The 16,323-nt window shown below is 34.3% G+C and overlaps 2 protein-coding genes across 3 annotated transcripts in view; one reads left to right on the top strand and one right to left on the bottom strand.

Annotated features, from left to right (window-relative positions):
- Positions 1-12,772, bottom strand: part of LOC145976321 (odorant receptor 10-like) — a 118,988-nt gene extending 106,216 nt beyond the window's left edge. The window contains exons 1-2 of the mRNA XM_083107384.1: positions 12,731-12,772; positions 11,862-12,268 (exon numbers count right to left, since the gene is read on the bottom strand). Of these exons, the coding sequence (XP_082963510.1) occupies positions 11,862-12,268; positions 12,731-12,772 (449 nt within the window). The remainder of the gene's footprint in view (positions 1-11,861; positions 12,269-12,730) is intronic.
- Positions 12,773-13,542: 770 nt separating this feature from the next.
- On the top strand, positions 13,543-15,351 carry LOC145975544 (uncharacterized). 2 transcript variants are annotated; one of them, XM_083106100.1, is made up of 2 exons: positions 13,543-13,566; positions 13,719-15,351. In XM_083106100.1, the coding sequence occupies exon 2, from the start codon at positions 13,729-13,731 to the stop codon at positions 15,349-15,351; it is 1,623 nt and encodes a 540-aa protein (XP_082962226.1). In that variant the 5' UTR covers positions 13,543-13,566; positions 13,719-13,728. The 2 variants fall into 2 exon arrangements, with proteins under 2 accessions (XP_082962226.1, XP_082962228.1); XM_083106102.1 differs by lacking the exon at positions 13,543-13,566 and having other exon boundaries at positions 13,681-13,806; positions 13,959-15,351.
- The last annotated feature ends 972 nt before the right edge of the window (positions 15,352-16,323 follow it).

The following is a 16,323-nucleotide window of genomic DNA, read 5'->3' as shown; positions in this document are numbered from 1 at the left end:
CTACCCTTGCCTGCCTCTTGTATCCGACCCGTCATAAGTTAATTACTTCCTTTAATAATTCAAAAATTAAGCGTTGGACGAAATTTTGCCAAAGAAAAAATCGTCTTAGAATTGATTCAAGAATGTCATTTTATGGTCATCGGGGGGGTCAATAGGGTTATTTTGAATCACCCTGTATATATATACATATATATATATATATATATATATATATATACAGGGTGTTTCATTTTAATCTTACCAGTCGAATATCTCGAAAACCAAGCCCGGGAGAGAAAAATATTTCAGACAAAAGTTGTTTGGTTTCGAGGGGGCCATAAGATGGTGACAATGATTTGACCTTGAACAGTCATTTGAAGGTCACATAAAGGTCACCTTAAATTTCTTAAATGGAATACCCTATATATTTTTGCACATTCTTGTAGCTGACATCGAGAGCTTTCCAAAACACTATAATTAAGTACCTTTTCGTTAAGTACTTTTTGAGTTATGAGGCTTGAAATAATTTCTTAATTCTACATAAACCGTAAAATATCTAGTAAAATATTCATTTTTCGATTATCTTACCTTAATACTTTTACGTACAAAATAATGAGAGGAATCAATTGGTGTAAAGAAAACACATAGTTGTTTTGAAGAAAAAATATGTAATTTGCAATTAACAATTCCATATTTTTTCTTAAAAACAACTATGTGTTTTCTTTACACCAATTGATTCCTCTCATTATTTTGTACGTAAAAGTATTAAGATAAGATAATCGAAAAATGAATATTTTACAAGATATTTTACGGTTTATGTAAAATTAAGAAATTATTTCAAGCCTCATAACTCAAAAAGTACTTAACGAAAAGGTACTTAATGATAGTGTTTTGGAAAGCTCTCGAGATAAGCTACAAGAATGTGCAAAAATATATAGGGTGTTCCATTTAAAAAAATTGAAGTGACCTTCACGTGACCTTCAAATGACTCTTCAAGGTCAAACCAATGATACCATCTTATGGCCCCCTCGAAACCAAACAACTTTTGTCTGAAATATTTTTCTCTCCCGGGCTTGGTTTTCGAGATATTCGACTGGTCGGATTAAAATGAAACACCCTGTATATACAGGGTGATTCTGAACAAACGTTTGTCTTTAAAATATCAAATTCTTGAATGAATTCTAAGACGATTTTTCCTCTCGCAAAATTTTGCCCGGAGCTTAGTTTTTAAACTATAAAGGAAAATAGTTAACTACTTACGAAACGAGTACAAGAGGTAGGCAGAGACGGCGCGATATAGGCGATTACGTGAGGCGCTCGCCGCGATCAGCTGATTGCTATACGCGATGACTGTAACAATCTGTGTGTGTGTGAGAATGTGTACGCACACACACACACACACACTGATTGTTACAGTCATCGCGTATAGCAATCAGCTGATCACGGCGAGCGTCTCACGTAATCGCCTATATCGCGCCGTCCCTGCCTACCTCTTGTACTCGTTCCGTAAGTAGTTAACTATTTTCCTTTATAGTTTAAAAACTAAGCTCCGGGCAAAATTTTGCAAGAGGAAAAATCGTCTTAGAATTCATTCAAGAATTTGATATTTTAAAGAAAAACGTTTGTTCAGAATCACCCTGTATATATACAGGGTGGCCCACATAACTCTTAACGGCTCAATATCTCGAAAACTATGCCATCGATTTTAAAGTTCTTGGTCTTAAATTGCATGGATCTGAAGGGCCTTTCTAACTACATAAACGTGAAGTGGCCCCCCCTTCCCCTTTAAGGGGGGGCGGGGGTAACTTTATAATTTTAAATGGAACCCCCTATAAAACGTTACATATTTAGATTCTACAGGAAAAAACAAGTAAATTTTGTCTGAAAAATTTTTTTGTCAGATATTTCCATGATGAGATATAACAGTTTGAAGTTTCGACTTGTAGGTACTTACTAAGCGCTCGGAAATAGCGTTGTTGAATTATACGCGCTTGAGTTCTTTGCTTATTCGTGAAGAAATAAAATGTTCTTTAAATTAAATGTTCAAAATGTCCACCACGGACTTGTAAACATTTATGTACTCGAAACATCAAAGTTGTTCTAACATTTGTTAATATTTCGGGAGTCACTGAAGCGCAAGCGTCACGTATTCTTTGTTTCATATTCTCTTTTGTCGTCGGCGGTTCAAACATAACTTTGTCCTTTACATATCCCCATAAGAAGAAATCTAATGGTGTTAGATCGGGGGATCGAGGAGGCCATTGACGAGGTCCCCCACGATCTATCCATTTGTTCCCAAATTTTTCATTCAAAAATTGTCTGGTGATGATTGCAAAATGTGGAGGAGCGCCGTCTTGTTGAAACCACATTTCTCTTCTAATGTGTAGTGGCACATCTTCCAAAAGCGCAGGCAAATGATTTTTTAATAAATCACAATAACTTTCAGATGTTACAGTTTCTTCAAAAAAATAAGGTCCAATCACAAAATCTCCTATTATGCCACACCAAACATTTAAAGACCATCGATGTTGAAAGGGAACAGATCGCATCCAATGTGGGTTTTCAACGGCCCAATAATGCATATTATGTTTATTTACATGTCCTGAATTCATAAAAGTAGCCTCATCGGAAAAAAATATTTTGCATAAAAAGTCATTTTCCATAACACCCTGCAGCCACTCACAAAATGTTACGCGGTGATCGTAGTCTGCCATCGAAAGCTCTTGTGATAAAATCAAGTGATATGGATGATATTTTTGCCGTTTCAAAATTCGTTGAATTGAAGAACGACTGATATGTGATGTTTGTGCAAGTTTACGTTGACTAATATGAGGATTTAATGTAATTGCAGCAAGAATATTGACACTATTATTTTCATTAGTGACAGGTTTAGGTTTATTGCGAATTTTTTTACACAATTCACCGTGCTCACGAAGCCGCTTTTCTAAATTATAAAATGTTACATGAGATTTTTCGATCCCATAACGTTCAAAAAACATCACTGCTGCACGCCGATAATTTTTTTGGCATTCACCTAACACTAATAACATTCACTTCTGTATCAAAAATAGCCATAATCACAATGTTACTGAATAACAGCTCTAAACTGAAAACGTTTTCATGGATAATTGAGTCAAACTCAAAAATTGTAAATATTATTATTTTTGTTTTTTCACGAATAAGCAAAGAACTCAAGCGCGTATAATTCAACAACGCTATTTCCGAGCGCTTCAAGTAAGTACCTACAAGTCGAAACTTCAAACTGTTATATCTCATCATGGAAATATCTGACAAAAAAATGTTTCAGACAAAATTTACTTGTTTTTTCCTGTAGAATCTAAATGTATAACGTTTTATAGGGGGTTCCATTTAAAATTATAAAGTTACCCCCGCCCCCCCTTAAAGGGGAAGGGGGGGCCACTTCACGTTTATGTAGTTAGAAAGGCCCTTCAGATCCATGCAATTTAAGACCAAGAACATTAAAATCGATGGCATAGTTTTCGAGATATTGAGCTGTTAAGAGTTATGTGGGCCACCCTGTATATATATATACACAGGGTGATTCAAAGTAACCCTATTGTCCATAAAATGACATTCTTGAATCAATTCTAAGACGATTTTTTCTTTGGCAAAATTTCGTCCAACGCTTATATACAGGGTGAGCCATTTTAATTAACGCACGCAATTATTTCGGAAACAAAGCATTTTAGAGAAAAATGTTTCAGACAAAAGTTTTATGGCTTCGAGGGGGCCATAAGATGGTATCATTGGTTTGACCTTGAAGAGTTATTTGAAGGTCACATGAAGGTCACCTTCAATTTTTTAAATGGAACCTACTATTTGTCATTGCATATTCTTGTAGCTTATCTCGTGAGCTTTCCAAAACACTATAATTAAGTACTTTTTCGTTAAGTACTTTTTGAGTTATGAGGCTTGAAATAATTTCTTAATTTTACATAAACCGTAAAATATCTTGTAAAATATTCATTTTTCGATTATCTTATCTTAATATTTTTATGTACAAAATAATGAGAGGAATCAATTGGTGTAAAGAAAACACATAGTTGTTTTTAAGAAAAAATATGGAATTGTTAATTGCAAATTATATATTTTTTCTTCAAAACAACTATGTGTTTTCTTTACACCAATTGATTCCTCTCATTATTTTGTACGTAAAAGTATTAAGGTAAGATAATCGAAAAATGAATATTTTACAAGATATTTTACGGTTTATGTAAAATTAAGAAATTATTTCAAGCCTCATAACTCAAAAAGTACTTAACGAAAAAGTACTTAATTATAGTGTTTTGGAAAGCTCTCGAGATAAGCTACAAGAATATGCAATAACAAATAGTAGGTTCCATTTAAGAAATTGAAGTGACCTTCACGTGACCTTCAAATGACTCTTCAAGGTCAAACCAATGATACCATCTTATGGCCCCCTCGAAACCAAACAACTTTTGCCTGAAACATTTTTTTCTAAAATGCTCCGTTTGTGAGATATTTAGGGGTTTCCACACTTTTGACAAACCCTGTATATATATATATACATATATATATATATACATATATATATATATATATATATATATATACTCATGTACATATAGAACACACACTTAGCGAGGCGTCTCCCAACAGCTTTTGTAAAATGTGGAATTAATAATAATTACAATGTAGAAAAGTAATTTATTAGTACTATTTAAGTTTAAAATCTTAATTCTTTGTAAATTATATAGCAAATATGTGGAAAGAATAAATTTAAATAAGAATAATTTGAAATATAATAATAATTATTATTTTCCTCATATACATGTATAATTTTTTACATGTAATAATTAGTAATTGAAATTAATTATTAATTATATTAATTCACAGGCCGACAAAATTTGGCCAAACCTCAAACCCAGAAATCAGAATATACTTTTCCGAAGGTTTTCGACGCGCTGAGTTCGAATCCGAGGTCAGAATTTCTCTGGTGACTCCGGTTTTCGAGATATTCTAACCTAAAAGTGCCAAAATCACGGTTTTTCGAGATATTTGAGGTTATGTTACATCGCAAGGTAATTTTTTTTCATAAAACCATTAATGGGGTCCGAAAGAATTACTCTTCCTCTTTAAAAAACATTTTGATTTGTCCGGATATCTTTTTTTATCTTTGAGAAATTGAATGTTCAAATTAAGTAGTTTGACATTTTTGATATTTGGAAATTGAATAGCATCAGGTAAGTACAATATAATGTATGTACACGAAATATACATTTTTAAAGGGTTTTGATGCACGCTGATTCGAAATTTGACATTAGTTTTGCAAATTTAATTTGTCTAAACAATTTGTTTAAACAATTTGTTTAAACAAACTATTGCAAAAATAATGTTTTTTGAGAAGTAAATGATTCAATCGGATTCTACGGGAACAAGCTCATCCGGAATAGTAATTCGGTATATTAAAATGAGTTTTGTTACAAACTAATTGATAAACAATCAATTTTGCAATTATGATAAAGTTTTTAACTCTCATAAAAAAAAAATAACAGTATATCCATAATAAGTTTATGGGCTTATCATTTTTACGTGTATGGTTTGTCGGTTAAATGTATTATGTGTTCATAGGGTTTGTAAATTAAGGTTATAATTTATTTTGCTACTTCCATTGATTTTCTCATGTTTTCATTCTTTATAAGAATATTTTGGAAGGATTCGGCCAATCATATTAAGAAAAAGGTTTTGAAGTAATTGTTACAATAATATTGTAACTTATAAAGTTGTATATTTGATTTATCGTGAACTTGTTTTTGCCCTTTTTTGTACCATTACAATTCTTCATTATTTCAGTTTATTTGTTCTTAGAATTTTAACATATTTATATATTTTAACACACTATTAACGTTTTTTTTTGTATTTATTCAGAAATGCACTTGAGTGAACTATATTATTTTGTCTTACTTATATGTATATAATACATTTGAGTTTATTTGTATGTATATACAGGTGTGTGTGTAAATAAAGATCGATATAAAATTTCACTTCCATTTTTATTATCAGCTTTTTATAGAGTAACAATGTCTTCAAGAACTCCTTGCAAAGATAAAAAAGATAAGTTTTGTTATATTTGTGGAAATTTTGAGACAGAAACTAATCGTAGAACTATTAACGATTCTATAAAAAGCAAATATTTAGAATGTTATAAAACACCCATGAAAAATTTGGATAAACCATGGGTACCTACATCTATTTGTAACTCATGTCGAATTACATTGAATAAATGGGATGATATTAAAAACGATGTTGTCATTCAACCAATCATTTGGCGTGAGCCGACGGATCACGATCGGGACTGCTATTTTTGTGCATGTGATATTACAGGTTTGAATAAAAAAAAAGAAAAAACATTCGTTTATCCCAACGTACAGAGTGTAACACCAGCAAAAAAGGTAAAATAGATAAATCAGATAAGACAGTTGCTGATCCACCCGAGATTGAACATAAGAATGCTTCTGAAGTTGAACAAAGCAGTGGCAGTGACTATGAAGATTCTTCCAGTAGCAAAAATTCTATACTTTTTTATCAAGACGATTTAGATGATTTCATTCGAGACCTTAATCTTCCTAAAGATTCAGCTGAACTGCTAGCTTCGAGGTTGAAAGAGAGAAACTTGCTATTACCTGAGACAAAAGTTACGGTTTATAGAAAAAGGGAACAGGAGTTTGTGAAGTATTTTACGAGTGAAAATTCCTTAGTATATTGTCATGACATTGAGGGACTCATAAATGTATATAAAAAAGATTTATACAATGCAGATGATTGGCGGCTCTTTATAGATTCTTCCAAAGAAAATCTTAAAGCAGTGTTGCTTCATAACGGAAATAAATATGCAGCAATTCCTATTGGTCACTTTACTGTACTTAAAGAATCATACGAAAGTTTTCAATTTCTTTTGGAAAAAATCAAGTACAATTCGCATAAATGGCTTATTTGTGGGGACTTTAAAATGATAAATCTTTTAGTTGGTTTACAATCTGGAAATATAAAATATCCTTGTTTTCTTTGTCTTTGGGATAGTCGTGCTCGAGATGAACATTGGATAAAGAAGGAGTGGCCAAAAAGATTGGAGTGGGTAGTTGGTTCTTCTAATGTTGTATATGACAGTCTTGTTGACACCAAGCGAATCTTGATACCGCCTCTTCATATTAAATTGGGATTGATGAAGCAATTTGTGAAGGCCCTAAATACCGATGGTGACTGTTTTAAATATCTTCGATCCAAATTTTCAAATTTATCTGATGCTAAAGTTCAGGAAGGTATTTTTGTTGGTCCTGATATTAGAAACCTTATGAAAGATGAAGATTTTGTAAAAACTATGACATCTAAAGAAAAAAATGCTTGGTTGAGTTTTAAACAAGTTGTACAACATTTTTTGGGAAACAATCGAGATGCGAAATTCAAGACTATTGTATCCACAATGTTAGTAAATTTTCAAAAATTAGGCTGCTTGATGAGTTTAAAATTGCATTTCTTGTTTTCTCATTTAGATTACTTCCCAGAAAACGTAGGCGCATTCAGTGAAGAGATGGGTGAGCGATTTCATCAGGACTTTAAGGAAAAGGAGCGACATTATCAAGGTAGGTGGGATGTACGAATGATGGCAGACTATTGCTGGTCTTTGAATAGAAACGATATTTCAGTTGATCATAGGCGTAAGACACTTAAACGTTTATTTGAATTGAAGCGAGATCGATTTCACAAGAAAAAGAAGTAGACTTATACTAATTAGTTTTCTATGATAAAAAAATCAATAAAAAAAATTAAAGAAAATGAAAAAATAATAAAAAAAATGGAAAAATAATAAAACATAAAAAAAATGAAAAAATAATAAAAAATAAAAATTACAATATGTATTAAAAATTACAATATGATACAAGATGTATTAAACTCGCTTTGCATAGGGTAAGGTGGATTTGGGAGTTTGTGGTGGTGATAAAAGGTGTATTAAACTTTCTTTACATAGGGTTGTGTGGGTTTGGGAGCTTGTGGTTTGAACGATTGTTAATTTATGGTAAAGGATGTATTAAATTCGACTTATTTTGAGTTTAATAAACTAATAGAAAAGTGAATGCGTCGAAGAATTGTATTTACCTGATGCTTTTCATTTTCCAAATATCGAGAAATAAGTCGAACTACTTAATTTGAACATACGATTTCTCAAAGATAAAAAAAGATATTCGGATAAATCAAAATGTTTTTTAAAGAGGAAGAGTAGTTCTTTCGGACCCCATTAATGGTTTTATGAAAAAAAATTACCTTGCGATGTAACATAACCTCAAATATCTCGAAAAACCGTGATTTTGGCACTTTTAGGTTAGAATATCTCGAAAACCGGAGCTACCAGAGAAATTCTGACCTCGGATTCGAATTCAGCGCGTCAAAAACCTTAGGAAAAGTATATTCTGGTTTCTGGGTCTAAATTTTGTCGGCTTGTGTTAATAGCTATTAACAGTTCAAATCTGCATATCAAATGTTTTAATAATACTTAAATAACTTTACTTTTGATAATTCTTAAATAATTATTACTATTTAAAGTTTTATTACATATATTTTATTTTATAATCAGAGAGAGATACCACATACTATGTAATTGTATTAATATACAGGGCGATCCTGAAAAACGTTATGTCTTTAAAATGACGTATTCCTGACACCATTCTAAGACAATTTTTCCTTTACCAAAATTTGATTTGAAGCGTAGTTTTTGAATTATGAGCAAAAATAGTTAGTAAATCACGCGTCGGGTACAGAAGGCAGGCAGGAGCGGCGCGGCGTGCCGCGAGCGCGGGCGCAGCTGACCGCCCGACGGGTGATTATCATCGCATGAGTCGCTAACTATTTTATCTTATAACATAAAATTATGCTTTAAATAAAATTTTGGTAAAGAAGAAAATGTCTTCGAATTACGTCAGAAATACGTGTTCCTTAAAATAACGTTATTTTAATAATGAAAAGTTGTTCCGGATCGCCGGCCGTCCGACGTTGCAATCAGCTGATGGCTACACGCGATGTGTGTATGGCGGAGTGTGTGCGTAAGAGAGAGAGAGAAAGAGAGAGAGAGAGGGAGGGTAGGAGGGACAGACATTCATACACACGCACGCACTTTTTTCTCGCTCTCTTTCTCTCTTTTACGCAACACTCATACACTCTCTCATTCAGTCTCTCACTCACACTCTCTCGGTCACTCACTCACTCACTCACCTGCTTACTCACTTGCTCACTCACCTTGTAGCAGCGTAACGAATCTTCATGCTATGTATTGTTGTTATCTGCTGCACGGTTATGATTGCTAGAGATGCGCGACACATCGAAATTTTTTCGATTATTAATCTCACACTCGATTGACACAATACAGATTACACGATAACGAGTTTACTGCTTATTCACTCACTATTGATTTATCGATACCAAAAATTACTTTCAAAGAAACGCGAATGCAAACAACACATGACTCGACGCGAAGCGACGGACCGCGGAGACTGCGCGACCACAAGAGTTATGTTGCCAGAAACGCGACACGCGACATCTAACAAACGACTTGCCCGTGGCGCGTGATTGACGCGAGATAAGACGAACGATCGGCTAAAACCTTCGCATTGCGAATGCGGTAGAAAACATGAAACGTAATAATGACATACTTAAAAAATTAATTATTTATTATAAATAATAACTATTTCTAATTATAATAAATAATAATTATTTATTATAATTAGAAATAGTTATTATTTATAATAAATAAATAATTTTTTAAGTATGTCATTATACGTTTCATGTTTTCTACCGCATTCGCAATGCGAAGGTTTTAGCCGATCGTTCGTCTTATCTCGCGTCAATCACGCGCCACGCGCAAGTCGTTTGTTAGATGTCGCGTGTCGCGTTTCTGGCAACATAACTCTTGTGGTCGCGCAGTCTCCGCGGTCCGTCGCTTCGCGTCGAGTCATATGTTGTTTGCATTCGCGTTTCTTTGAAAGTAATTTTTGGTATCGATAAATCAATAGTGAGTGAATAAACAGTAAACTCGTTATCGTGTAATCTGTATTGTGTCAATCGAGTGTGAGACTAATAATCGAAAAAATTTCGATGTGTCGCGCATCTCTAGCAATCATAACCGTGCAGCAGATAACAACAATACATAGCATGAAGATTCGCTACGCTGCTACAAGGTGAGTGAGCAAGTGAGTAAGCAGGTGAGTGAGTGAGTGAGTGACCGAGAGAGTGTGAGTGAGAGACTGAATGAGAGAGTGTATGAGTGTTGCGTAAAAGAGAGAAAGAGAGCGAGAAAAAAGTGCGTGCGTGTGTATGAATGTCTGTCCCTCCTACCCTCCCTCTCTCTCTCTCTTTCTCTCTCTCTCTTACGCACACACTCCGCCATACACACATCGCGTGTAGCCATCAGCTGATTGCAACGTCGGACGGCCGGCGATCCGGAACAACTTTTCATTATTAAAATAACGTTATTTTAAGGAACACGTATTTCTGACGTAATTCGAAGACATTTTCTTCTTTACCAAAATTTTATTTAAAGCATAATTTTATGTTATAAGATAAAATAGTTAGCGACTCATGCGGTGATAATCACCCGTCGGGCGGTCAGCTGCGCCCGCGCTCGCGGCACGCCACGCCGCTCCTGCCTGCCTTCTGTACCCGACGCGTGATTTACTAACTATTTTTGCTCATAATTCAAAAACTACGCTTCAAATCAAATTTTGGTAAAGGAAAAATTGTCTTAGAATGGTGTCAGGAATACGTCATTTTAAAGACATAACGTTTTTCAGGATCGCCCTGTATACAGGGTGACTCTGAACAAACGTTTGTCTTTAAAATATCAAATTCTTGAATGAATTCTAAGACGATTTTTCCTCTTGCAAAATTTTGCCCGGAGCTATACGCGATGACTGTAACAATCAGTGTGTGTGTGAGAATGTGTACACACACACACACACACACACACACACACACACACTGATTGTTACAGTCATCGCGTATAGCAATCAGCTGATCACGGCGAGCGCCCCACGTAATCGCCTATATCGCGCCGTCCCTGCCTACCTCTTGTACTCGTTCCGTAAGTAGTTAACTATTTTCCTTTATAGTTTAAAAACTAAGTTCCGGGCAAAATTTTGCAAGAGGAAAAATCGTCTTAGAATTCATTCAAGAATTTGATATTTTAAAGACAAATGTTTGTTCAGAATCACCCTGTATATGTATATGTGTGTGTATGTATATGTGTGTGTGTGTGTGTGTGTGTGTGTTATTACAATCTTTAAATGCACACCGATAATCATCTCTGTTGCTCATTTTTTTTCAAAAATATTTTGTTGAATGCAATTGTAAACACAATGCGCTTGCCACAATCTAAGGTTGATGGCAGAGAACGAAACGTAAGCGCTTACGTCCGCCGTAGTGATGGATGTAAAGTAAGGCAGAGAAAAACGTATATGTAAGTTGCATATACGTTTTTCTCTGCCTTACTTTACGTCCACGGCTGCGACAGATTTACGCGCTTATCTCATTCTCTCATTCTCTCAATATCTCATTCTCTGCCATCAGCCTAACCTAACTCATGCATGTATGTCAGTACCGCCAGACGACAACCGCTATGTTCTTGGTTGTGTCACAGTAGCCATATTCATTTACCAACTTTTCAGGAGAGTGTACCTACTGTTCTTACTTATACTGTCGTATTACTGTGTATTGAATACTATATTTACTATGTATTGAATAGATCATTATAACTGATGCAATAATTGTACATGCGATTAATATGTGCAAAAGTGTGCCGTGATATACTATAAAAGATAATATATAAAAGATATAAGAAGTATTTTATCATTTACTTTATTATTTCCTGATGTTTTCTGATGCATGATATGATATCAATTTCATTAGTAGCTTGTTTCACTTCGGAAGCCAATATCTCTAATTTAACTGTAGAATAGAATAAGATAACAGCAATCATGATATCTACGTCAAGGCAGAAGACAGTCTGTGTGATTGTAAATATTTGCATAATATAGAGGATAAATTTTCGTAACAATGATTCTGTCGAAAACGGATACCACACATCTAAAGGAAATTCTTGAGATAAAAATAACGGGGAGAAAATGACAGTGATTCCTGCTACAAAAAAGGATATTGCAACAGTCGAGATAAACATTGCATAACGGTTTACATATTTCTGTAGAACGATTCTTTCACGATGTTTTGAGATTTCCATAAATTTTTCGATATTCATCAACAGACTCTAAAATAAATATTTATAACACTAGATAGAATTAGAATAAAATATATTTCAAATAAATTTATATATTTCAAATAATTTTTTTATACTCGTATATTTCATATATTTAATATGTCGTATAATTATCTGGCATAAAAAATTCAGATTTGCAGAATCAAATACATCTAAAATTTGAACACGTTTATTTTATCAACATAAAACATGTATCATATACAATATATTTAAATAATTACCACAAAATATAATCCACACAAAATTTAAGACTTTAATTACATTCGTGTTTGTGTGATAGTGATTTCTTAATAATATTAGTTAGTAATATAGCAAAAGTAAAAAATACCCACACAGCACATTATACTAAAAGATAACGAAAAGATGTCTTTTTTAAGTTATCTTTTCGACAGAACGAAAGATGTCTGTAAAGACATCTTTTTGCTTTGTCGAAAAAGATGACATAAAAAAGACATAATAGTCCCAGATAGCACAGAACATTCTATGGACGTTCATTTTATGTCCATTTTACATCTGCACGTCCATGGACATGAAATGAACGTTTATCGTACATCCGATTCCAGACATCCGTTAACGGCCAATATTTGGACGTCCACAAGATGTCCAATCTTGGATGTCAAAGTTTCGCACGAGTACACAAGGATGTGTTAGTTCGTTTGTTTACCGCTACGCGACGTGCGATGCGCTATCTTTCTCGTATTTAAGTTTTAGTTATGAGAATTATATAAAGTTTGCAAAGGGTAATAAATAAAATTAAAGATATATTAAAAAGAAAATGGCATAAGAGCCAACGCGCGGTAGTTGAAGCGCAGAGAAGCAACAACACTTCTTTCTTTTTTCAATATTAGTTTATTAAAAAACACATTATAATAACAAAAAGCGAACGTTTCGGATCATCTTTTGATCCTTCTTCAGCGCGATGTTAACAATATATATTACAGATAGTGACGCGTTACATTAAGGGGGGAAGACCCTCCAGAACTTTCAATTTTTGCATTTTTTTTTTGCTTTAAAAATTCATTTACAACCTAAAGAATATATTTTCAATGTTTTAAGCTCAATAGAAAGTCTAAAAAGTCCCTAGAAAGTCAGTGAAGTGATGAGCGTCGAAAGTACCGATAGCAGGTAAGCGAGCGCGCGCTCTTTACGGCCTATACCTTTTAATTTCTTAGCCAAATAAGTTTTGTACTTTACTCTTTGGAAAATAGGGGGCACTTCGGACGATTATTCGGATTGTGTAACTGTCGTTTTTGTTTGCACACAAACAGTCAGCTGAGAAACGGCTTGTTGTTAGTATACAGTCCAGTGCCTCGTGTTGTTATTTTGAATCGCGTTTTGAATAATTACTTGATAAAATGAGTCGTAAAGTTGATAAAAATAATCAAAATTATCGTCCAAACTATCCTCGCCGTAAGAAATTTCAAGGAAATCAATTTTCCAGTGTACCAAACATGGAAGTTGACGAAGAGTCCAACGACGAAGCTAGTGTGTCTGCAAAAAAATTGAAGTCATCGCCGGACGATATTATTGTTAGCCAAAGTTTTTGCTATAGAATCATTGAGTTTGTTAGTGTATTTTCTGCTCTTGCCGATATATTAGTGTGCAAACTGTGCAAACAGAAAGTGTCGTTTGGACAATCAGGTGACAAAGGACTCGGCTTCAAAATTTCCGTTACTTGCAGATGTGGTACTTTACTTATTCCATCAAGCCCGTTTATTCATTGTGCTTATGAAATAAACAGACGTATTGTTTTCGCAATGCGCTTACTTGGTGTCGCTCGAGAAGGTATAAACATTTTTTGTGGCGTAATGAATTTAGGCAGCGGACTAAGTAAACATGCTTATGAACGCATTATCGAACACGTACATACTTCCGTCAAGAAATTGTTTGATGTCACATGTAAAAATGCAATTGAAAACGAGAAAAGAGAAAATGAGGCAAAAGAAAAACCTTTACTAAATTTCACTGTTAGCGGTGATGGATCTTGGAAGAAGCGCGGCTTCTCGTCTTTGTACGGCGTAACTACGCTAATAGCCTATTATTCGGGAAAAGTAATTGATTTAGTTGTGAAAAGCAGCTACTGCCAAGCATGTACGTACTTTCAAAATAACCCCGACAATCCAGAAGGCGCTGATCACGAAGAAAGTTGTACCATCAATCATAAAGGCTCTGCAGGCAAGATGGAAGTCGATGCGATTCTTGAGATGTTTGGCCGTTCAGAAGAAAAGTATGGGGTACGTTACATTAATTATGTTGGAGATGGCGACACAAAAACATTCAAAGCTATATTAGATGCTAGTCCATACGAAGATGTTGAAGTTAAAAAAAGTGAGTGCGTAGGTCACGTAGAAAAGCGTATGGGAAGCCGCCTTCGAAATTTAAAAAAGACCGCAAAGCTCGGTGGAAAAGGCAAACTAACCGATGCTTTGATTAAAAAATTAACAAAATACTATGGTCTTGCGATACGAAGAAATGCGCAGTCGAAAGATGATATGAAAAAAGAGATTATGGCCACGTATTATCACTTGATCTCGACTGATAAAAAGCCGCAACATCAGTTCTGTCCCACTGGCGTCGACTCGTGGTGTAAATACAACGCTGCACAAGCCAAAAATATTCCTTATGAACATCCAGCTCCACTGCACGAAGACGTACAAAAAAACATACTGCCAATTTATGAAGATTTGTCACGGGATGATTTGCTTGAACGTTGCGTTGGCGGTTTTACCCAAAACGCGAACGAGTCTTTCAATTCAACTGTATGGCGTTTAGCTCCCAAGCACTTGCATTGTGGCGCAAAAATTATTGAAATCGCAGCATTTTTAGCTGCAGGAATATTTAACGATGACTACTCATTCGTACTCAAAGTCATGAGTGACCTGGATTTAACAATAGGCTTGGAATGTAAGATTTTCGCAGATTCGTACGATAGCAATCGAGTGAAGAGGCAAGAGCGGCGTTCGTTAAATTCGACAAAAGAGGCCAGAACTGCACAGAAAGAAAAGAATGCAGCCGTAATGAATGATTTTTTCGAAGTAGAAGGCTTGCTTTATGGTCTTGGCATCGCAGATTAAGCTTGGGTAACTATAAATTGCTTTTAACTCTACTTTACAAGAACGAAAACTTTAATCGCGTTTTTCTCAAAACATGTTTTTTTCCGCGCTGTCGAATATAACTTAAAAAGTAATTAAGATATCAACTTGAAATTTTGCACAGATATTCTTTAACGTATTGGCCTTTGGATATACCTAAAAGTTTGTATTAATTATTACTAAAAATATTGTTTTTAACAATTTGTTTATAAAAAAAAAAGTGTAATTTTTTTCTTTTTGTGTTCAAATTTTCATTTTTTTTTTTCGTTAAAAATAGGTACATACAAAGCGAAATAACTTATTTTAATGAAAAACTTTTGATTGGTTGATTTCAGTTGACTACAAGGGGCTGGGCATTCCACAACGCAAATTGAAGGAGCCAAGTTTGAGCAGCTGTAGCGCCGCCATTTTGTTTTTTTTCTTATAAAAAAATTTGTGTGTATACATTTGAACATCAATGTCAATATGTAATTTCATTCAATATAATAAATACTCTCAGTTTTTTGTAAAAAATTATTGAAAAACCTGTTGTCTGGAGAGTCTTCCCCCCTTAAACGAATTTGTTTTCGACGCGTAGGTGACGCTAAATTGCATCCCGCGGAGGTCTAGTAAGCGCTCTGCCTCCAACAATCAATTAAATATACTATAGTTATGCTATGGGATGTCACAGCAGATCTAACAAATCGAGTAAAAATAATAAAATAAATACCGAAAGATATTACACGTGAATAAGCTTTTTTGCTTAAATTAACAGTTAGAAGCATGGCTCACCAGATTCCGCGCTTTTTACAATTAATAATACAGTATGCCGCTGTGCGCCCCATGTCGATTCGAGATTAGATGACGAATTGTATAAATATGTCCTCGGTTGTCAGGACGTAAACATTGTTAACAATGTAGTGTATAAAGTCTCGTGCAATGATTGCGATGCGTCATATGTCGGCCAAACTAGCA

The sequence above is a fragment of the Camponotus vicinus genome, unplaced genomic scaffold (assembly GCF_025532165.1).
Source record: "Camponotus vicinus isolate PSW18456_S1 unplaced genomic scaffold, iyCamVici1.0 SCAF_8, whole genome shotgun sequence".
In the NCBI taxonomy this organism is placed as follows: Eukaryota; Metazoa; Arthropoda; class Insecta; order Hymenoptera; family Formicidae; genus Camponotus; species Camponotus vicinus.
This window is presented reverse-complemented; position numbering and strand designations above follow the sequence as displayed.

Bases quoted from the DNA above. Each gene is read 5' to 3' on its own strand.
- LOC145975544 (XM_083106100.1), top strand. From the start codon at position 13,729: ATGGAAGTTGACGAAGAGTCCAACGACGAAGCTAGTGTGTCTGCAAAA.